The 22,743-nt window shown below is 50.6% G+C and overlaps 2 protein-coding genes and 1 long non-coding RNA gene across 6 annotated transcripts in view; 2 read left to right on the top strand and 1 right to left on the bottom strand.

Annotated features, from left to right (window-relative positions):
* The window catches only part of rrp1 (ribosomal RNA processing 1), an 18,520-nt gene extending 10,820 nt beyond the window's left edge, over positions 1-7,700 (top strand). Inside the window, exons 5-16 of the mRNA XM_080290763.1 lie at positions 587-648; positions 726-855; positions 1,017-1,081; positions 1,199-1,395; positions 1,803-1,909; positions 2,053-2,150; positions 2,314-2,333; positions 2,429-2,557; positions 4,467-5,443; positions 5,516-5,683; positions 5,868-5,934; positions 7,371-7,700. Of these exons, the coding sequence (XP_080146889.1) occupies positions 587-648; positions 726-855; positions 1,017-1,081; positions 1,199-1,395; positions 1,803-1,909; positions 2,053-2,150; positions 2,314-2,333; positions 2,429-2,557; positions 4,467-5,443; positions 5,516-5,683; positions 5,868-5,934; positions 7,371-7,582 (2,232 nt within the window). The 3' untranslated portion in view covers positions 7,583-7,700. The remainder of the gene's footprint in view (positions 1-586; positions 649-725; positions 856-1,016; positions 1,082-1,198; positions 1,396-1,802; positions 1,910-2,052; positions 2,151-2,313; positions 2,334-2,428; positions 2,558-4,466; positions 5,444-5,515; positions 5,684-5,867; positions 5,935-7,370) is intronic.
* A 138-nt stretch (positions 7,701-7,838) lies between these two features.
* LOC145421035 (uncharacterized) lies at positions 7,839-20,483 on the top strand. Of its 4 annotated transcripts, none has more exons than XM_080290766.1 (3): positions 7,839-8,978; positions 14,708-16,960; positions 19,738-20,483. In XM_080290766.1, exons 1-2 carry the CDS (start codon positions 8,909-8,911, stop codon positions 14,962-14,964), a joined length of 327 nt encoding a protein of 108 aa, XP_080146892.1. In that variant the 5' UTR covers positions 7,839-8,908; the 3' UTR covers positions 14,965-16,960; positions 19,738-20,483. The 4 variants fall into 4 exon arrangements, 1 of the variants encoding a protein (XP_080146892.1); XR_013902303.1 differs by lacking the exon at positions 7,839-8,978 and adding an exon at positions 9,060-9,190; XR_013902302.1 differs by lacking the exon at positions 7,839-8,978 and adding an exon at positions 9,349-9,503.
* LOC145421036 (uncharacterized) lies at positions 19,174-22,195 on the bottom strand. Its single transcript, XR_013902305.1, has 3 exons — positions 21,787-22,195; positions 20,439-20,531; positions 19,174-19,567 (listed from the first exon to the last, which is right to left on the bottom strand). It is a non-coding gene; the product is annotated as an uncharacterized LOC145421036 (long non-coding RNA).
* Between the last annotated feature and the right edge of the window lie 548 nt (positions 22,196-22,743).

Here is a 22,743-nt window from a genome sequence, read left to right as displayed (position 1 = left end):
TTTTGTCTGCTTATTTAGTTGGTTTTTGTTTTTTGCCCTTTATCCCCGCCCCTCTGCCCCGCTGTTTTTCTTTCCCCAGTCAAGTCTGTCCCGTATTTAGCAAGTGAAAATAAAATAAACAATAAAAGGTGAATCAAATAGATTACGGCGAGGCTGGGATGGTCCATCTGCTAACGTAGATCCGTTGGGCAACTTTCCTCGTCTTTAGACAATAATTCTGATGGAAAAAGAACCAAACGGGACAGGCGGGAAAGAAACAAACAAACAAAAGATGACGATGCAGTGCTCTGATTGGTCAGGTGTTTACTTGTGTAAAACGCTGAAACAACCACGTGTGACCAACCAAAGTAACGTGAACACGTTAAAGCTTCGTGCTGATCCTCAGGTACGACACCTGGACTCACCTGAGTGTTGGGAACATGGTTAGTGACGGCAGTCTCGCACGTTCCCGATATTCCCACGCTCCGTGCCGTGTTAGCTCCTGATTGGATGAATCAGTGACTCCTACTGGCGACTGATTTACAGGTGTTCAGTCAGCTGATGCCTCCCTGCAGTCTAACCTGACCTCTCTCGCTCTCTCTGTCAGCTGGTGCGCTTCGTGTTCAGGCAGACCTTCGAGGTGCTGAGGAGGCGGAGCTGGCACAGCAGGTAAGGAGTGGACACAGGTTTGTTCCCTGGTCATTTGCTGTGGCTCTGCGGGCTGTGACTGTTTCCTGTCTCCTCAGCGCCGTGTCTCAGTTCCTGGAGCTGCTGACGGCTCAGCTGCTGCAGAGCGACGCCGCGGCGCCGAGCGGCCTGCAGCTCCACGTCCTCGACCTTTACCTGACTGAGCTGGCGGTCATGGGAGCGGCAGAGGTAACACTCAGGTCACAACGTGACATCACTCACTGTACTGTTAAAACAAAGAAACGACCTCTGACCTCGCCTGTGAGCTGCTGGTTGTAATAGCACCGTGGACCACAGAGGGGTGCAGTGAATCGGCAACAGCGGGAATAACCTCTGCTTCCTGTCCGCAGCTCACCGCCGATCAGAACCTGACCCTCATCGAGCCGTTCTGCAGAACCGCGGCGAGAACCAAAGAGTGAGTCTGTGAGCCAATCAGCTCGCTTCTGTGAACAGCTCCCTTTAAAGCAGGAAGCTGATGGATCTGCTGTCTGTAACTCTGCTGGTGCCCCTCCCCCCTCTGTGCCCCCCGCAGTCGGACTCTGCTCAGCGGGATCTGCAGCAGCGTCTTCAGCACCATCATCAATCAGGCTCCCTTCGCCATCGATGACCTGATGAAGGAGGTGAGGGCGTCTGAGGACTCGGACTCGGGACAGGCGTCTGAAGGGGACGAGGAGGAGGAAGGAGATGAAAAGACGATGAAGATGGAAGCAGGGAGGAAGCAGCTTAATGGTAAGTGAGCGGAGGAGAAACAGGAAGTGCAGACGTGCGTTTGGTGCTGGTCTTTGTTAAGCAGGTGACGGGTGTGCTTACCTGTGCCCGTGACTCCACCCTCGCTGCTCTCAGGTGCTGATCCCTGGTAACTCTGCTCCGCGGTACCTTCATGATTTCTAACGTGCCGCTCTTCGGCGTCAGCTGATTGAAGGCAGCGCGAGACTTTCTTCCGATTCTATAGAAACGTGTTAAAATAACATAAACGAAGCCCGAGGCAGTGACGCCGTCTCCACACGAGGAGGCGGTCGAACGAGGGCGCCGCTGCACGAGAACACGTTAGCTGTGATAAGGAACGTGGCGAGGAGGAGGCTGCGGTCTCTGTCTGAGCTCAACTCTTCTAAAGATGGTCCTTTTTATTCTTCCAGGAAACAAAACCAACGAGGAAGCTGATGATGACGATGATGAGTTTGTTCACTTGGAGAACCTGGACTCGGACTCACTGCGTGATGAAGACGTTGGGCCGGTGCTGCAGGTGAAGGCCGGCGCTGGTTTTGCAGGAACTTTAAAACCTGAAAGTATTGACATGTGATGTTAGCGACACATGAGTCTGATTATCTGAGATTTTACTTCCTGTCTGACCCCCCCCCCCCCCCCCCCCCCCCCTCCCCGGAGTAGTTCGATTACTCTGCACTGGCGGACAAACTGTTGGAGGCTTCTGGTCGGAGCGGCGTGCCAGCAGCCAACAGGGAGCGACTCTACAAGATCATAAAGACGTGAGTAGCGCCTCTGCCGGCTCCGTCTGTTGTTCTGGGCGGAGCCTGCAGGGTTGAATGTTTGTAGAAAGCTGCAGGCTTTCTTCTTCGTTGGTGTCCTCTGGTCAGTCTCACAGTAACTGTGTTCTTCTTCTCTGCCTGCTTTGGTGGTGCTGACCCTCAGACTGCGGGACCTGAGTGAAGGTACGAACCTCCATCACTGCTCCTCCACCTTTCTTCACACGTCCAAACACACAGTTAGATTCTGACCTTTGACCCCAATCTGCTCCTCCTGTCAGGCGTCTTTCCTCAGGACGAGTACCCGGAGGAGGTCTCCACGGACGAGGACGACGACATGTTCGGCAGCAGGAAGAGGATGAAAAAGAGAAGACGTCACCTGGAGGAGGAGGAGCCGGCAGCAAAGAAAGGTGAGAGCAGGAAGTGTGGCTTCCAGCAGGGGGCGCCGGTGCTGGTGAAGGAAGCATTGATGACCCGGCTTTTCACTCGTTATCATCACGGTGCTGACGATTTACAAGGAAGTGATGCAATGTTTTGTTTATGTACATCCTGCAAGTACTGTGTTGCAGTATTACCTGCTCACCTGTCCTCAGGTGAGCAGCCGCAGAGTCAGAGCTCGTTTAGACTGCACCAGTAAAACCAGCTGAGATTTAAAAACACGTGAAAACTGTTTGATTTTTGCTTCGGTTTGATGAAGGATTTCTTTGCTGCAGGTGGTCAGCTGACCTCGGCCTCACAGGTGCACATGTTTCCTGCCGCTGCTTCAGCTGAGCAGGCAGGTTTCAGTCGCTTCACTTCAGGTTTCACACAAACGTCCACCGGGCTGGCTCTGGTCCCCGGACCACATGTTGGACACCTGTGTATGACGGTCCCTCAGAGGCGGAGTTTGATCTAAGAGCAGAGATGATTTCAGTGCTGAACCTGAGCCAACAAGCCAATCAGGGGACAGTAAAATAAATGTTCCTGTCTAGGGATGGGTATCGTTTAGGTTTTATCCAATACCGGTGCCAAACCGGTACTTTTGAAACGATGCCGGTGCTTAAACGGTGCTCAAACCGGTGCTCAAAGAATGGAAAAAACACAAACTTTGTCCAAAAACCTCTCATGTTTAACTGTTTTCCACTTTTTCTTTGGTCATTTTAGCCTTTTTGGCCAGGGTGAAGGGAGTATCTGCCATCAAACAAGAAGACAGCCGCATGTAGCTATGATGATGTTTGCTAGTTCACCTTACATGCATTAATGTAATAACGTGGTTAGCCTACTCAACGTAAATTACACACGAACAACATGAAGCTACTCACGCAGAGAAGAACGGCTGCTGCTGCATCATCATCCTCATCATTTCTGCTACACTGGCAGGGCTAGGGGCCAGGACTCTCCTCTTCGGGTTTTTGGGTGATGTTTCTAACTCCGGTCCGATAACAGGCACCACACCCGCAGTAGATGTGCTCGGTGTGAGGGCTCGCAGCAAGCTATCAAATACGGCGCATTTCTCGGCTTTTAAAAAAACGCTATGCGTCGCCAGGTGTTTCATCGGATTCTTGGTGTTACCTCCTTTGACAGCATCACAGTATCAGCTTAAAGCACTTGTTGCTGCTGAGTTTGCATCTTTTGCTGTGAAGTACAGCCAGACTTTGACCGCTTTGCCTTGGGCATTTTTAATCTGTAGCTCTGCTCTAAAAGAACGTACGTACCTGGCCCCGCCTACTATCCTCGGAAACGTAAAATGATTGGCTAGAATCTAAAGTGTATCACAGCTCAGGAAAAAAAAGCACCAAAATGTGCGCTGCTTTTCGGTCTGGTTACTACCGTTTATGTCAGAACCGGTGGACACCAGTACCCATCCCTATTCCCGTTTTTAAGCTTTAAATCCAGTTTAGGTTCAGCTGGTTTCCATGGTGACAGTGGTCCAGTTGTTTTGGCTGATGTCAAGTTGGATAAAAAAGCGTCTCAGCAAGGCTCAGCTGCAGGTTTCCGTCTCTGCTCACCTGTACCTGCAGCCGATGCAGGTACAGGTGATCATCATGTCTGCGATGAGCAGACACGTGAACAGAAACCTGCTGATTGGTCGTAGCCGGGGAGCCCCGCCCTGAGCGTGGAGGAGAAAGACTGAGCTGGTCTGTCAGTTACAGAGCCTCAGCTTCTCAAACCCTCCAACGTGCGGCGCTCAGACACAGCGTGATGTCATCTGATAACCTGTTTGGTTCGAGGCCCCTGCCAGAGCGCCGCTCGCGCTCTGAGTTTAGATCATAAATGAAAGTCGGCGTGAAACATAACGGATGATTTTCAGCGAGCGATGATCTGTTTGTGCTTCCTCAGGGGAGGAAGAGGAGGACGCTGACGCCGCAGACAAAAAGAAGAAGAAGGGCGTGAAGGCCGGCACAGGAAGCTGTGAAGCATCCAGGGAAGGACTGGCAGCGCCTCAGAGCGACACGGCAACACCTGCCAAGAAAAAGAAGAAGAAGAAGAAGAAGAAGAGGAAAGCTGAGGGAACCACAGAACAGCCAGAACAGAAGCAAACGGCTCAAGAAGAAGAAGCATGGACGCCGTCAGGAACCCTCCACTCTGAGGCAGCGCCGCCACCTGACCACCAGGACCAACCACAGAAGAAGAAACAGAAAAGCACAGAGACTCCTCCCACAACAGAGCCGCAGGTTTCGTCTGCACGCGCTCCCATATCAGAGAAGAAGGAGGGCGTAACGGCAGATACAGGAAGCTGTGAGGCATCAAGAGAAAACGTGAGCGCGCCGCCGCCTCAGAGCGACTTTACGACTCCTACTAAGAAGAAGAAGAAGAAGATGGCTGCTGAAGCAGCGCTGCCTGTTGGCGTGAGGAGCTCCGAGTCGGATGAGACACCTGCAGCAGGAAGTGACGCTGTAACACCAGCGAAGAAGAAGAGCGTCCCAGCTGATGAAGAGCAGGCACCTGAGGAGCCACAGCTCCCCAAGAAGAAGACGAAGAAAAAAGGAAAAGAGGAAATGACCACAGGCGTGACCGCTGCTGAGACACCACAGAAGAAGGATCAGCAAGAAGCTCCAGAAGAGGAAGAGGTCCAAAAGGAGGCTAGGAAGACACCAGGGAAGAAGAAGAAGAGCGTGACACAGGAGGCCGCTGAGGCGCAGGTTGGGGGTAAGGCAGGTGACACGGTGGCGTCCTCGGACAGAGAAACTCCCGCAAGGAAGAAGAAGAGGAAGATCCCCGTGGTGTTCGAGTTCGAGGCCGACGAGCTGCAGACCCTGAACGGCATCGCAGCAGAAGAAGAAGAGACCGCCACCAAGAAATCCCGACGCACCAGCGTGAGTGTCTGATGAGAGACATGGTCGAGAAGCCGCGAGGTGATCGCTCTCTAACCTTATGTTCTGTTTCAGGATGACGTGGCCACGCCCCCGAGCAACAAAACACCACAGAAGAAGAAGAGGAAGAGCGCCGGAGGGTCACAGTCGGACTTCATCACGTTTCAGAGCAACGCCAAAGCACCAACGCCGCTCTTCTGTAAGACTAAGGCAAGCCCGGGCACGCCGGCGTCCAGCAGGAAGGTGAGCAGAGAGAACCTCAGACAGGAAACAGTTCGGTGATGTCACAGCTGCTTCCTCTCTGAGCCACTCCCAGACCTCCAACCGCTCAGACAGGAAGTGACATCACACTGAATAATGAAAGAATTCACAGACATGTTGATCTCACTGCTGAGGTTTCACCTGCTGCCTGATTCGTTTTCCACAGAAGCTTCAGACGCCAAAGTCGGACTCCAAGAAGGTGACCTTTGGCCTCAAGAACAACAAGACAGCCGGTAAGAAACTCAGCGTAGGTCATGGTTCTAAGATTTCAGGTGTTTTCAGCTTCATGTCAGAGTGCAGGGCTCTACAGCGCCACCCAATCTTTCAATGGTGTAACTAAAATCTTAGGTGTGACCAACTGTTCGAGTAACAAACAAAGTCTCTGCAACTCTGAAAGTCTCCGTGTGGTCAGCAGCAGACGCATCATGCCTGAAGTGCGATGTGGTTAAAAATCTGGGCGCACCAGTGCAGGCAACAAGTTCGTCTAGAGCCCTGCAGCGCCTCTTTCTGTCATCGTCACCATATCTGTTTTTAACCATGAGGCCCAAACACAACAGCTGCCAACATCTGTAACATTTACACTCTCTCACACACACACACACACACACACTCACACACACACACACTCACACACACACACACACTCACACACACACTCTCACTCACACACTCTCACTCACACACACACTCTCACTCACACACTCTCACTCACACACACACTCTCACTCACACACTCTCACTCACACACACACTCTCACTCACACACTCTCACTCACACACACACTCTCACTCACACACTCTCACTCACTCACACACTCTCACTCACACACACACTCTCACTCACACACACACTCTCACTCACTCACACACTCTCACTCACACACACACTCTCACACACACACACACTCTCACTCACACACACACTCTCACTCACACACTCTCACTCACACACACACTCTCACACACACACACACTCTCACTCACTCACACACTCTCACTCACACACACACTCTCACTCACTCACACACTCACACACACACTCTCACTCACACACACACTCTCACTCACTCACACACTCTCACTCACACACTCTCACTCACACACACACTCTCACTCACACACTCTCACTCACACACACACTCTCACTCACACACTCTCACTCACTCACACACTCTCACTCACACACACACTCTCACTCACACACACACTCTCACACACACACACACTCTCACTCACACACACACTCTCACACTCACACACACACTCACACACACACACACTCTCACTCATACACACACACACACACTCACACACACACTCTCACTCATACACACACACACACACACTCTCACACACACACTCTCTCACACACACACACACGCACACACACACACACGCACACACACGCACACACACACACTCTCACTCACACACTCTCACATTATTCTCACATTAGTTTTTTTGATTAAGTGATGAAGTCCAGCAAAGGTGGATCCACTTCAAAGACCGTTTCAGTAACAGCGGTGAACAGCAGCACTCACCTGTGCACCTGTTGTTTGCTCTCCTGATGGTGTTTTGTGCTCTAACATGTTGTGGGTCTGTGTGCTTCATCACGTCTTCATCACGAGTTCCTGTTGGAGTCATTTTTCGTTTTCTCTGATTGGTGCAGAGTTCAAGAAGACGGATCGCAGCCTGCTGGTGAGTCCTGACGGCTCGTCACGAGTTCCCTTCGACCCGCAGCAGAAACCCAAATTCGGCGTGTTGAAGGCTCCGCCCACACCGCTGAGCGCCAACGTGAAAAGGACACCAGCCGGCAAAAAGAAGGGCGGCGCCCCAAAGAGCACGCCCAAACGACGAGTGGTGGCCTCGGACTTTTTCTGAGCCTTCGGTGACGGACTGATGAGGAAATAAATTTATTTTGGAGTTTTATGTTCTTTGCATCTGTGTTTGTATCTGAGTGACTCGAATAAAGTTACTCGCTTCAGTTTTTCCACATTTAGTAAGCGACTCGTCTCTGTGTGATCGAAGGACAAAACGCCGTTCAGGAAGGTTCGACACAATCACGACATGATCGTATCTGGTCCTGTGAAACACAAAGCTGATGTGTCAGGATCAACACGAGTGCTGAAGTTCATCACGTCTGTGCCGCTTAGAAACAATGGATCTGCTTACTGTGCCGTGCTAACCTCAGACCGCCCGGCACACAGGCGACAGCACGACCCTTCAGGTCCTGAGCTCGGGTCCGACAGTGATGTCATCACAGGAAGCTCAGAGCTGGATGTTTTTGCAGTTTTGAATGAAACTACAATGAATTATCCAGTGTCAGCCGCTGGAGCGAAGTGTTTCCGAGCTGCTGTTACCGCGAGCTCAGATTCTTGATCAGATGAACCTTTATTAGTCCCACAGAGTGAAGTGAGACGCAGCAAAAACTAAGAAAAACAAAAGAATAAGATCAAAAGAATAACATACGATATAAAACAGAACAAAATAAAAACCTGTTTTTTTATATTCTGTGAGCTTTTGTCAGAAAAATGACACTTGGTGGTTTTGCAAAACGAGGTTTTATTTTAACACAATTTAAAGAAATGACAGCTTTGGTGCTGCTGGCAGAAACAGCTGCTGTGTGTGGAGCCGGACTCACTGCTGCCTCTGCTGGACACCAGAGGAACTGCGAGCTCGTTGGCTCACAGCTGTGTGACAAATATTCAAACTTCAGTAACCAACCAGTGTTGAGGTGTGCGCCTCCATCTTTTATATACAGTCTGTAGCCTCTGTTCAAACCTGTGATGGAGCTCGAGACTTCTTTCCTCACCTGAACATCACCTGTGCGCATGTGTCTGTGTGTGTGTCTGTGTGTGCGTGCGTGCGTGCGTGTCTGTGCGTGTCTGTGCGTGTGTCTGTCTGTGTGTGTGTGTGCGTGTGTCTGCGTGTGCGTGTTTGTGTCTGTGTGCGAGTCTGTGCGTGTGTCTGTCTGTGTGTGTGTGCGTGCGTCTGTGTGTGTCTTTCTCAGCCTCTCTCTCTCCCTCTGTCAGTCTCTCAGTCTCTGTGCGCAGGCGCATTTCGGAGCTTGTTGTCTGGCTGTTACCGGATCGACGGGACGACGTCCTACTGAGAAACCAGAGCGCGCGTGTGCGCGACAGCTGTGTGCGCGTGTACACGGAGTGTCTCTGAAGTCGTGGCTCTCGGTGCGCGTGCAGGAGGTGTAAAATGTGCGCTGAGCGCTTCATCCCGCTGACAGCGCTCCTCTTCATCAGCGTGGCGCTGCCAGCTGTGCGCTGTGAGTATGACCCGCTCTCCTCCTCCTGGGGTTACTGATGAAAGGAGGGTTCTCTGAAACGTGAGCACAGATTTGGTGGACACGCCGTGGGAGCTGTTCCACTGAGTTTGACGCGGGTGGACCTGGGTGGGAGCTTCTGTGTGCAGCGTGGATGTGACAGACACAGAGCCACAACATTAGAAGCAGCTGTGGGTCTGAGGCGCGTGTTTCAGGTGTGTCCTGTGTTCAGCTGTGGACCATCAGGTCTTCACACCTGACACAGCGGCTCTCATGACACATATTTTCGTGACTTTTAGTTTTTTGGCGGGAGCATGCTCGCTCGGATCTCAAACTGCTTTTTGATTCCGGTGAAATCTTTCGATGTCTCTGTCAGCAGGTGTTTGGTGTCTGAGCGCTTCTTTAGCCCTGTTATCAGCTGATGATCACAAAGCTTTGGTCAGACTGTCTGTGGGGGTCAGAGTTCACAGCACAGGAAGTGGGGTTGTTGTCCCAGCGTCCGGCAGACAGTCTGGGTTCTTCTTTCAGGTGAGACGTGAACACTGATGTCATCTGTGTATTTTGGTGTTGTCTGGGCCCCGTGGCTCGATGGGGATGGGTGGAGGCACTGGGTGGAGGGCGATCGGGGCTCAAGAGTTGGCAGTTCGTCTTGTAATCGGAAGGTTGCCGGTTCAATCCCCAGCTCTCTCTGTCTTGGTCGTTGTGTCCTTGGGCAAGACACTTCACCTGCCGCTTACTGGTGTTGGCCAGAGGGGCCGATGGCGCGATACTGTCAGTCTGCCCCAGGGCAGCTGTGGCTACACCTGTAGCTGCCTCCACCAGTGTGTGAGAGTGACTGAACAGTGCATTGTAAAGCGCTTTGAGGGTCTCGAAAAGCGCTATATAAATGCAATCCATTATTATTGTTATTATTATTATTATTATTATTATTACTGCGTCAGTTTTGGAAGCACGTTGTTGTTCCGATGAGTCCAGGTTGGTCGTCGATGCTCACAGAGTGAGCTGAACCTGCTGCGTTTGCTTAAAGGCTGCCAGCTGATGCTCATCAGCGTAACTCCCACACACACAGTTACATCCAGATCATGTGATGTGCTGCCACAGCCTGTACCTGCTCTCACGCGTCCTCCAGCGAGGACGAGATGAAGCTGCTGTTGGATCAGCAGCTGCAGAGCAGCTGATCTGAGATCAGAGTCCACATGAATGAAAATGAGATGTAATGATGCTCTTACTGATCTGCTGTCTCCTCACAGTTTATCAGGCTGGCTGAAAATCACATGTGTGGCTCAGACTGCTGTGAAAGATGGTGTTCCACAGAGGAGGAGGTGGAGGAGGTGGAGAATGCAGAACACACATCAGTGAAGGACGGAGCCCGAGTCGTGGGCGAGAGGCTGTGCTGGGGTCAGTTCTGTGCAGCGTCCTCATCAAATCAAATCAAACGTATTTCTTCTGATGAATGTCAGCTAACATCAGCTGACCTGTTACCATGGATACGTCTGCTATGGATCTGTGAGCTGATAACTCGCTCCTTTCATCTGTGACACCAGCGCAGTCTCCACTCTCGCTCCACTCTCAGGAACCGGCTGCTGTTTTTGGGAAGTCTTCGTTAGAACTGGGACAAAACAACGTGAGGAAAAACCGAACGAGGCTTCAGTCTGCTCCGTCACCTTCATCTCCACCACACTGACCCCACCTCCTTTGTGGAGATGACGGGCGGACTGAGCGCTCGCAGTGATGGCTGCTCTCCTCCGAGCAGTCTGCGTGACACGTTCACACTCAGCACGGAGGCAGATCTGTGATCGCTGACTCGTTACATCTCATAATTACCACTGAAAGCTTTGTGAGTGCACTCTGTGAACAGCTGGACTGGAAAGGCATGATGTCATCACGCTGATGGAGGGCAGCGTCTGCTCGAAGGACGCTTCAGTCTGCGCTGAGCGTTCAGCTCCTCCTCCATCTGCTGACCTCACATATCTGTGAGTGGTAAAGGTTAAAGGTTAGAGTCACACACCTGAGCGGTGTGCTCCAGCAGCATCAGCCTGTAATGTGACTGCTTTAAAAACCCACTTTACACCACAGCTCAGTGAGAACAGCCCAATAAAGAGCCAGGAAAAGGTCAGGTGATCCGAAAGTGTTCATATAATATTCTATAAGAAATAAATGCACGTTATTTATTGACGCGTTTCACAGGAAGAAACTGAAAATGTTTCAGCAGCTAAAAGTGATTACAGCCACCTCACGATCCAGCAGCAGGAAGTGGCAGTGATGCTTCAGTGTGATGTCATCAGTCTGTCACATGACTCTGCTGCACTCTCCTTCACAGCGTTGCCTCAGCTCTTTGTGCTTTGCAGCATTCGTTATGCACGGCTCTCTGAGCTCCGCTTCATGCATGCTGCTGTGCTCGGGTTCTTTGTCCGGTGATTGGTCGACAGACGGCAGAATACTCTGACTGGATCATCGTCCCTCCTCCGCCGGGCTGACGGCTGTATGAGCTGTTCGGTCTCGTCTGTTCCAGAAGTCTTTGTTTAGCTGCACCTTTGCAGAGCTGAGCTCCCGTGTGAAGAGCACTTCCAAACAGCCATACTTGTTCAGTCTGTGCTGAACTTTGACCTTTAACCTGCTAACTGAGGCCTGTAGAGTTTGAGGTGGAGACGAGATGGTGAATCTGCAGGGATGTAAACTCCTGGGAGGATTGTAGCATCATGCTAACATCCCTGAATGCTGCAGACAGAAGTCCTGCTGCAACAGAGGTCCTCACACTGCTGCTGGTCATTCATCGGTGCATTAACAGCAGCTGGCTGATGTTAACCTGAGTGGAAGCAGTAAGGATGGCCTTTATCTTTCACATTATGGGGATTATTACTGAAGCAGGAGTACAAACATCCAGTTTGTCCTGGTTCAGAATGAGGAAAAAGTCCTTCCAGAAATTCACACATCCGGATCATGAATGTGGAAACATTTCCTGCGAGTGGTGTTTGGTCCCAGCTTGCTTCAGGCTCTGTTCCTTGTTTAAAGTGTGGATCAGCGCATGAGTCCAGGACATGACTGGATTGCACATGAGTTTCCAGCCTTGCGTCGTCTCTCAGCCTCCGCCTGCTCATTAGGACAGGGTGTGAAGGGCAGCGGCAATCACAGGATGAATTTAACGAGGCAGCAGCTTTTTGTCTGCGTGCACAGAGGACCTGCTGCCTGTGGGCGGCTTTTCTGTTAATGAGGAGAACAGATGAATCTGAACCTCGAGGCAGGATTAGTATTTTCCTTTCCACCCGATCTCAGCAGGAAGATCACATGACCGGGTCTCTGCGTCTCTGCCAACCATTTTCATAAAAGTTCTGTTTGTTTTGTCCCACGAGGGGAGACGATGTCTGTCCGTCACAGATAACCGAGACAAATCCAGAGATGTGCAGGAAGCTTCTTTGAAGATAATCAGTGTGCCAGCGCCAGACGTCTTATCAGAAACTATCTCTGGTCCACCAGCCGTGGACAGTCTAATGAAAGATGGTATCAGACTTCATCCACAGGCAGCTCCACCTCCTCCACCCATCGCTCATCATTTCCTCTGTTATTAAAGCTCAGGCTGAAACAGTCACAGCACAGAAAGAACAAAGAAAAAATACTTTTGTTTTAGCTGTTTTTGAGTCTTTTGGAGCTTTGAAAATGAAAAGTAGATGTTGGATGGTTGGTATGGCAACTCTTCTGAGCGCACGTTAAAAAAATGGGCAAATATCCCAGAATGCATTTAGTCCAAAACTCAAACGAGGTAGTGGCGGAGTTTGATATATTACTCTATTTGCCTGGATTTAGCTACAGCGGCTAGCGAGCTGATTGGAGACCAAAACAGCCAATCAGAATTTTTGCATCCAAGTCTGTTTTGTGGCACAAATATAGCGCTGTACAGAAAAAGTTGAACACGCAGGAGCAGAGACGTTGCGAGCAGGTCCGCAGAGATCTGAGCAGAGCAAATGCAAAAACTGAATGAGAGGGGCTGTTGTGTGTGTGTCTGTGTGTGTGTGTGTGTGTCTGTCTGTGTGTGTGTGTCTGTCTGTGTCTGCCTGTCTGTGTGTGTGTGTGTGTGTGTGTCTGTGTGTCTGTGTGTGTCTGTCTGTCTGTCTGTCTGTCTGTCTGTGTGTGTGTGTGTGTGTGTGTGTGTGTGTGTGTGTGTGTGTGTGTCTGCCTGTGTGTGTGTGTGTGTGTGTGTCTGTGTGTGTGTGTCTGTCTGTGTCTGCCTGTCTGTGTGTGTGTGTGTGTGTGTGTGTGTGTGTCTGCCTGTCTGTGTGTGTGTGTGTGTGTGTGTGTGTGTCTGCCTGTGTGTGTGTGTCTGTGTGATAGCAAACACTGAAATACATTGTTTACATGCAGCAATGAATTTTATTCACTCAAATTTCTTTCACGTGTGCTCAGAATAGTGGCACAAACAGCGCCATAGGTTGGTTGGATGTCATGGATGGATGGTTAGATTGACGGTTGGTGGGTGGATGTGTTGGTTGGGTGTGTTGGTTGGGTGGGTCCAATAAAGATCCTGGTTGAAGCGGTGTGTAGTCAGACAGGTGAGCAATGGTCGCGCATCATGTGGAGTCTGTGCGCTGCACTGCTGTTCCTGTGATGGAGGTCACATGTGGGGCCTGAGTGTTTTTCACTCGCTGCCTCTAACCTCTGAGGTCAGCGCTCAGACTCTGTGCTCCGGGAGGACAACACTCTGAACTGGAGGAGCTCTGCTCCTGCTCAGTGATGCTCCGCAAACAGCCTCTGCTTTTATCGGGAGGGGCGTGTCCTAACGTGATTACATTTATCGTCACTGACGGCTGTGCTGTGATGCATTCGTGTGCATCCACAGCAGGAAAGAATATCTGATCGCTAACAAAGAAATGTCTGATTTCTATGGTGGTTTCATTTTAGCGCAGAGGCAGGAAAACACAAGAACATTAAAGTGAGTCGCAGGTCAGTGAGGGAGACCCACAGCTGCTGTTAGTCTCTGAAATGAATTCAAAGCAGCGCGAGACGAAAAGAAAAAACGCTCCTCGTGTGTGATCGGTGTCTGTGATTGGAGCCTCTCTTCTCTCCATCACAGACACTTATTACACCCACTGCATCCACAAAGCCACCAGCATGGTGGAGGATGCCACACACCCCGCGCACACACCCCTCGCACACACCCCTCGCACACACCCCTCACACACACCCCTCACACACACCCCGCGCACACACCGCTAGCTGCACTGAAACAGGAAATCCAGCTGTTAGCCGTGATGTTGGTGTTTGTAAAGGACAGTGTAGAGGAGAGGCTGTTAGCTGCAGCCAACCAACCACCTGACGTCACGTTCGTACTGACAGAAACATGTTTTTATAACTTTAAGCTGTTATTTGTTAAATCCAGCTTCACAGCAGTTACATGTGTGTCAGAGTCAGAGCTCAGTGGGGTAAATTAGCCTCGATGTGTTCAGTGTTTCCTCTTTAAAGCTCAGTACAGAGAACAGAAGGTTCTCACCTGTGGTTCATTGAGCAGCTCTGTGTTACCGCGGTCATACAACAGAAGAGCCCCGCCTGCAGCTACAGACGCCGTGTTATGGCGAGCAGGTGTGAGGTGAGACGGCCTGCAGACAAACCAACAGTGACGCTGTTGGAGGTGTGCAAATCACCTGCTGTCATTAAAGGTTTAAGTCTGGATGAACTCCTGAACAGGTGATGGTACCGCCACAAGACGACCTCTGACCTTTGACCTCTTCTATCTGTTTCAGGTCAGGGGATGACCGAGCCTGATCAGAGTCTTCTTGGCAGCGGGAACGGTGGGATCACCGTGGGAGGCCTCAAGTCCGTCCTGGAAGACGCCATCTCCCCGGCCTTTGGCGCCACCATCATCATCATCATCACGGTGATCATGTCCGGCAGTGCGTACCTCTGCTTCCTCAAGTACATCTGCAACGGCTGCTGCAAGCCCATGCAGGTGGTACCGGCCGCTGACGTGGACCCCAACAAGGCGGAGGAGCAGGTGTAGGTGATGGAGTCGGTCCCCGTGCTCGATTCAGGCCGTCGAGTTTTTCTGTCTGAAACGTTGTTTTCAGTTTCCTGCAGCTGGATGGATCAGAGGCCTCTGCAGGCGAGACGTGAAGCTCAGCACAGGCTGGAGAAACCAGCCAATCAGTGAACACCAACATGGTGCAACCACCTGCCAGACGCGTCACAAAATCAAAGACCTTACTTCAGTGGTTTGTTGGATCTCTGTGTTTGTGTTCAGTGGAGCTCCGTGTGCTGACATGTTCATGGAGCGTCAGCAGGTAAAAATACGAGGCTGCAGTTTCTGTGAGGATCTTCAGGAACTGTTCTCCAGGCTTCCTGAAGGACAGTCAAAGCTCTTCTTTGGATGTTTCTGCCTTTGCTTGTGTTCTCTGTCAGGATGATCCCACACTGCTTCAGTGGAGCTGAGCTCTGAGGAGGCGCATCCATCACTGATGTGTGCTTTGTGTTTGGCATCACTATGATGTTTCCAGATGTTCCTGCGTGGTGGATCAGACTCTGTAATTCATCAGTTTATCAAAGAACCTGAAACCATGACACAGCCTCCACCGTGCTTCACAGATGGCTGCAGACGCTCACTGCTGGACCTCCTCCTGACCTCCTCGTACACACTGACCATGATGTGGATCCATCTCTCCATCACACCTGTTCCTCTGACCTTCAGTCCAGTTCTGGTGTCATTTTCAGCCTCAGGTTACTTTATTTCTACATGGAGGTAGCTTTGTTCTGCAGCTGTGTATCCTCACATACACACTCTCAGTACAGCTACACACAAACACAACGTTCATTCGTCCGTCTCAGTAACGGCGGCTACAACAAAGCCATTTTTAAACGTGCTGTTTTACGTTTTGGGACCAGAAGGAAAAACTGAAACGGACCAGCTGCACCTGCCTGCTGTGGTTCCTCTGTCGGCCCGTTGGACTGAGTTTCTTTTCTTTACCGATAAATATCCAAACTGTGACACCAAAGAAAAATGACAGGGTGATAAAATAAACCATCATGGTTTTGTCAACATGGAAGCGAGAAAGCTGTGCGAGACATGAGCGTGGCTGGTGGGCGTTAAGCTCCACAGTCTGACCTGTAATAAGACTGACTTCATGTGTGCGAGTGCTTTTCCTAAAGTCACGAGTCGTATCTTTAGACGTAGCTATGCTCGGCTGCAGACAGGACACCTCAGCAAGTACTGAGTCATGGCTGCTACGTGCTGTGGCTGGAAAGAAACACAGCAGATTTCCATGAGACTTACTGCTTCTTACGGAGCAGAAGGCTTTTCCACGTGACCCCCGCTCGATGCCAATGTGCTCGTTATGTTTGCGGCTGAATGAACTGAACATCAGCTGGCTCACAGTCTGGATGCTGCTGTGGTTCTCACTCTGGACCAGGCTTGGTGTTCCTCAGCAGCACGGCGAGGTCAGACGGCGTACGTGTTTAAAAACAGGATTCCTACAGATTCAGTCACTCATGGTTTAATCTTAGGATGAGCTCTAACTCACCTGGAAGGAATAATCGTGTCTTTTCAAAACACAGAATAAGAACACATCAGCAAGCGTCCACATCATCCCCACAAGTCTCTGTGAACATGTCCCCACTGTGTGCTGCGTAAGTGAGCAGTGAGTGCACACAGCTGTGATCTGGACTCATCTGTTTGCCTTCAGTAAGGATGTCTTCCTCACAGACGTCCTTACTCAGAGCATTTCTGAGGAGGCTTCAGTGAACAGCAGATGATCAGCTGAAGGTCCTCCTTGTTTACCTGCTGTGGATGGGCTGGTTCTGTGTTCATGTCTGTTATGTGTTGACACGGCTCTGGTTCATCTTTTTGTTAGGAGCCTTTGATGCTTGAATGAGTTGTAGGTCAGAGTTCAGACCCTTAATAAAAAACCTTCCTCTGGTACAAAGACTGGACTGAACCTGAGTGTAAGAGCAGCCAGTGTCCAAAGAAGACCTTTTACAGACCTTCAGGGGGATGTGGATCAAAGGTAAGGAAATGACGGTGGCTCAACAGTACTGAGCTGTAAAAAGACTAAAGCAGCATTTCAGGAAAACATGAGTGTTTCACACAGACTGTGTCCTGTCGCCGTGCTGATTGTTGTACGTGTGTGCGTGTGTGTGTGTGCGTGTGCGCGCCGAGCTCTGTATTCTCCAAAACGTGTTTTTTAATAATTAAAAACATGAACGCTGAGGCTGTGACGCCGAGTTAATGATCCCAGCCGTGAGCTCGGAGCTCATCAAACACACAAACATGGACGCTGCAGCATCCTGTCAGCAGACCCATCACCATGGAGACCAAACATGTCCTCCTGTGACAAAAACTCCGCCCTGATGTGATTTGAATCTGCTTCCTCCTGATTGTTCGGAGGCGCCTCACGCATCCAGCAACGGAAGTGAGTTCAGAACTGACACACACACGTACTCGTTTTCATATGCTAGTGAGGACATCTCATTGACATAACCCTAACCTGACCCCGACACTAAAACCTTCAAATTCATGTGGACGACCCTTTGTCCCCAGGACTGCGGGTCCCCACAAGTATAGTAGGATGCCAATTTTTGGTCCTCACAAAGATACATTTTATTTATGAGCGCCTTTCAAGTCACCCCAGGACACTTTACAATAGGATAAAACACTTAGTAAAGATAACATTAACAAACAGTGGAGTCACAGTGAATATGCAGATTTGAACAGATGAGTTTTGAGTTGGGATTTAAACTGGGAGAGAACCAGTGTTTCTTATTTCTGGGAGCAGAGCAGCTGAAAGCTCTGCTTCCCACGGTGGTGAGGCGGAAGGAAGGCACAGCAAGCTGGATGGAAGAAGAAGATCGAAGTGAACGGGCAGAACAGGTGGTGGTTAACAGGTCAGCAAGGTAAGGAGGAGCGAGGTTATGAAGGGCCTTGAAGGTGAGCAGAAGAAGTTTGAATATTATCTGGATTTTCACAGGGAGCCAGTGAAGTTCCTGAAGAACAGGTGATGTGCTGGTAGGAGGGGTTCTGGTGGTAATGTGAGCAGCAGAGTTCTGAACCAGCTGAAGCTGATGGAGGGATTTTTGGGGGAAACCATGCAAAAGAGAGTTGCAGTAGTCGATACAGGAGGTAACAAGACTGTGGACAAGAATGGACGTAGACTGGGTGGAGAGAGAAGGAAGCAATCTGTTAATGTTACGTAGATGGAAGTAGAATGGCCTGGATGACACCAAGGCTCTTAACCTGAAGATGCCTAAACATGGCGCGCACACACACACACACACGACATAAAACTGACAGATTGATGATGTCACCTACACCTGTCAGTGAGGGGGGCGGACCCTTCCTGTCTTCGTGCTCACTGGTTACAGGCTGTCATGTGACTGCCCTCCTCGCCTGTCGCTTTACCTGCTCATCATTAAAGCTGCTGTGCAGGTGCAAGTTTTCAGAGCGTCCACCTGAAGCGGGCCTCAGAGTGGAGGGAGGTTCACGCCTCCTCTCTGAGGGACAGTGAAGAGCTTTGAAGTGGGAGGAGTCAGATCAGGATTTACTGTTTGAGTTTCATGATGTTCAGTTTTCATGGTGATAGATCCACAGCCGATTACCCACACATGCATGTCTCTCTGTTACCGATGACCTCTGACCCTTAGACTGAGAATCCTCTCAGAGCTCCAGACGTACCCAAAGCATCAGCAAACGCCCGCGGCTGATGGAGCAGGAGGGCCGTGAGGAGCGCACGGCTGAGCTGTGGAGTCCATCTGTGTCCATCAGCCACTGTGGGACACAAATCCATGGCAACCACCTTTAACAGGCTGACACCTGAAATCTGTATATGACAGTTTGGGGGTTGAGTCACGAGACCGATGCTCGTCGTGTTCGTGGTCCTGTAAAACCATCACACAACAAAGAACGACGTTCAGCTGCTCGTGAGGATTTCATCGACCTTTAAACACAACCTCACAGATTTTACTGTTTTATTATAAAGACAAAGAGACTTTTCTTTCTTTACATTAAATAACTGAATTTTTCAATGTAATATTTATCTTTCTTCCTGACTTGATGGAAATAAGCAGTGGTTGGACCCTCTGGGTGGACGCTTCTGGCCCACGGGCCGTATGTTTGCCACCGTTGCTGTAAAGCTTGTGAAGCTAGAGTAGCTGCATCGTGAAGGTTCGCTGTGCCAGCTGCTGTTTGTTTGTGCGGCGTCTCACTGGGACACAAAGACTCGGCTCAGGTTTAAAACGGTTTTTATTAAAGCAACAACAGAAAGAAGCGCGGTTGGCGTGAGAGCGCCGTCAGCAGAGACCGCCACGGTCATCAGGGCTGCTCAGGTCCTCGAGCGGGGAATTGGTGAGCAGCCTTTCATCCTCTCTGCTGACGCTCCGAGACGTGAGGAAGGAGGAGCCGAAAGAGCGCCGAGAGCCGGAAGCAGGAAGAGGTCGAGGTCAGAGTCAGCGTCTGATTTGGCACGGCGTCTGATTGGGATGCTTTTTGGACCTCCCTGCCCTCCAGCTCTCGGCTTACTTTCAGGACCCGCAGTTCTCCTTCGGCAGCACGTCGACGTCCTGCTCTGTGGGCGGGGTCATCAGGGCGGGTTCGCTGCTCATCCTGTCGCCCTTGCGAGCTGCGGAGACAGAGAGAGATGGAGAACAGGAAAGAGTTTATTTAAAATGGAAGAACTTCCTGTCTGACACTGTTCTAACTTTAGAGGCTTTTATTCTGTAAAAACGTCAGCCTGAAGCTCCTCCAGCTTCACGCAGTCGGAGCTCTGATGTCTCTGTTCTCCTCACACAGGTGTGCTCAGGTGAGTCCAGCTCTGCTCCTGTGCTGGACCGTTTGTCTCTGGGTCCCGGTGATTCTGCTGCTCAGTCGCCATCAGACTCACAAAAGCGCCGAGTGTCGGCTCTGCAGCTCCACAGCACAGAAACAGGCGTTTCTTTGTGTCTGCAGGTCAAAGGTCGCGGTTCTGCTGAAGTGGAGTCGAAGCTCCACACAGGTTGCCCCTCTGGGAGTCGTGTCACGTAGACACGGAGCGGCGAGGACTGCAGGACTGGAGCTGCTGGTCCAAACCTCAAACGTCCACATGACGCACCAAAGAGCGTCTGTGAGCGCAGACGGGGTTTCCTCTGCAGTGAGGCGCACCGCAGGGTTTAAATACAGCTTCTGTTCAGGTGAGCTGCCCAGAGTGTTTCTGTTTCTGTGGTGAAGTTTCTGTGCGAACGCTCTCACCAGGCTCTCTTGATTTCCTCTGTCAGCGCTGCAGAGGCGCCTCGTTGGCCACGGCGGCGTGGAGAAAAGAGGACAGTCTAAAACAGCTGCGAGAGCTTCACCACATCCTTCTCACCGCAGCTGCAGCTCTGAGCGCCGCTTTCTCACAGTAAACAGAGTCTGAGGCGAGTCTGCAGAGGATCTCTGACCGAACCTGAGCGTCACCTCTTTGTCCTCTGAGGTCGACTGACACCGATACATCACTGGAGGACACTGACCACACTCACATTTAGCCTGCTTGCATCCCGCGGTGCTCGGCTTCTCCGGCTGCTCCTCTCCTCTCGCCGCAGCCCGGATCTTCCTCGCCACGTACCGACAGGCTGCAAACAGAACGACATGAACTCGAGTGAGTTAACGGACCCACCGTGAGTCCCATTCCCCGAGAACATCGGGACTTAGGATCAGACTTAACTGAAATCATATCTGAGCCAGCAGGCTCTGACACCGCCACACCGTCCCCGAGTTTGACCCCTAACCCTGAATTATCCTGCCGGTGCAGGAAATGCTGATTACATCTCATAAATGCAAATTAACAGTCCGTTCATGTCTTTGTCAGAAGCTGACCTGATTGGCACTTTTTGGGGGGTAACAACAATAATAATATTGATATTTATAACAAAGTGCAGTAATAACAGTGTGCAATACACTTATTCTACATTTTATTACTAACTTAAGTTACTGCGTGGTGTTGTACGTAGTGCCGACGGGGGAGTTTTTCCATTGTACTGCTGTACTATGCCTGACTGTGCAATGACAGTAAAGAGTCCTTATCTTATCTTGTGGTAATTATCTGATGGTTCAGGCTTAACGGGCTCGTTTGCATCTGGAGCTCCGGCTGTGGGAACCCCGCGATGATGGTGTCAGAGTCTGAAACCGGATGCAGGCTCGTGACCGTCTCGCTCGGCCGGTTTGGCTTCAGAGGAATCCAGAGAATGAATGTGGGTCCCAGCCACTGCTCCTTAATCTGACACCTAAAATAATCCCAGCTTCTATTATCATTATTATTATTATTATGAAATCCTGTTTAGCTTCCGGTCGGCATCAATGAACATGCTGAAGCAAACAGAGACCATCGTTCATAATGTAAAGAGCCGCAGCGGCCACACACGAGAAACCAACACAGTGAAAAATGTCTCCACACACACGGAACTAAAGAAACGACACGTTACACGGTTCACGCTGACAGCTTTGGTTTTAAGTCATCTTTTCATTACTTATTTCTTTCTTTAATTTTCACTGATCGCTGAAGAAAGACTGTCGCTGTGTTCAGGCGCTCCGGAAGCTCCTTTACACCAGTTCAAAGTCTGGCACGTAAATCCAGGTGAGACCAAATCAGCGCTGTTTACCATCTGCACTCAGATTAGACCGAGATTATCTTTAAAGGTGGGAGTTAATCTGGGCTGTCTCTCAGCCGCAGGTTTGGCTCTCGGGGTTAATCCAGAGTTTAGCCAGAGCCAGGCCCTCAACTGTGGGCTCGATCTAATCCCTGGAGTAACCCTGACAGAGCCGCAGGTAACCCGGAAGTGAGAAGCCTGGTCTCGGGTTCAGACCTGAGCCAGAGTCTGTCGGACTCACCGCTGATGATCAGTCACACCATCCTTCAGATGCGCGGTGTCAGGAGCGGCTGTTCTGGTCCGTGTGTCCGTGTGTGTTAACGCTCAGCTGATATCTGAGCTCTTCCTCAATAACAAGTCTCCTCTGATAGCCCCTCCCTCTGAGGAGGGGGAGGAGCCTTCACTGTCGCTGCAACAAGCTCAGATCCTCCTTCTGAGTGATCTGTGCTCCTGGATCGTCCAACACTGAATCTGACTGTAACCCACGATGCTGTCAGGTCAACGATGGTGTTCAGAGGGGTCAGACAGATTGTAACTGAGTACATGTACTCAAATACTTACTGAAGTGCAGCTTTAATGTACTTCAGTAAGTATTTCTGTGCAGTGGCGGTCCTAGCCTGTTTGGCGCCCTGGGCGAACACTCCCTCTGCCCCCCCCCCCCCCCCCACACACACACACACACACACACACACACACATATGGAGAGAGAGAGAGAGTGCATAGTATGCAAACGGCTACCAAACAGCCATCATAATTCGTCATACAATGAGAACAGGACAAATCAACAACTGACACTGACTCATTAATATTAAAACCTGTAACATAATGTGTTGTTTGGAGTTTCGTCTGTTACTGTTGCTGTTTTTACCATTTCTTCTGGGAGCAACTGTAACCCACATTATTTCCTCATTGTCAGTTGTTGATTAGCTTCCCCAGCTCATGAATGGACGCGATGCTGTTTTGATCCTGAGAGACAGTTACTTCTACATCTGCATCATCGCTCTCAGCGCCACTCTCCCAAAACTCTTCGTCAGGCTCAACATGAGCTTCCTCCATGAGGCCGCCTCTCTCTGACTCTCTGTCCAGTTCAACATCCAAACTAGGCAGAGGGTGACGTCACACAATGCACTGGCACAAGATGGCGCTGCACATGCTCTAAAACATAGGTGTCAAACTCTGGCCCGCGAAGCCATACCAA

The sequence above is a fragment of the Astatotilapia calliptera genome, chromosome 16 (assembly GCF_964374335.1).
Source record: "Astatotilapia calliptera chromosome 16, fAstCal68.1, whole genome shotgun sequence".
NCBI lineage: Eukaryota > Metazoa > Chordata > Actinopteri > Cichliformes > Cichlidae > Astatotilapia > Astatotilapia calliptera.
Note: the sequence above shows the minus strand (reverse complement) of the source record. Positions and strands in the feature narration are given on the sequence as shown.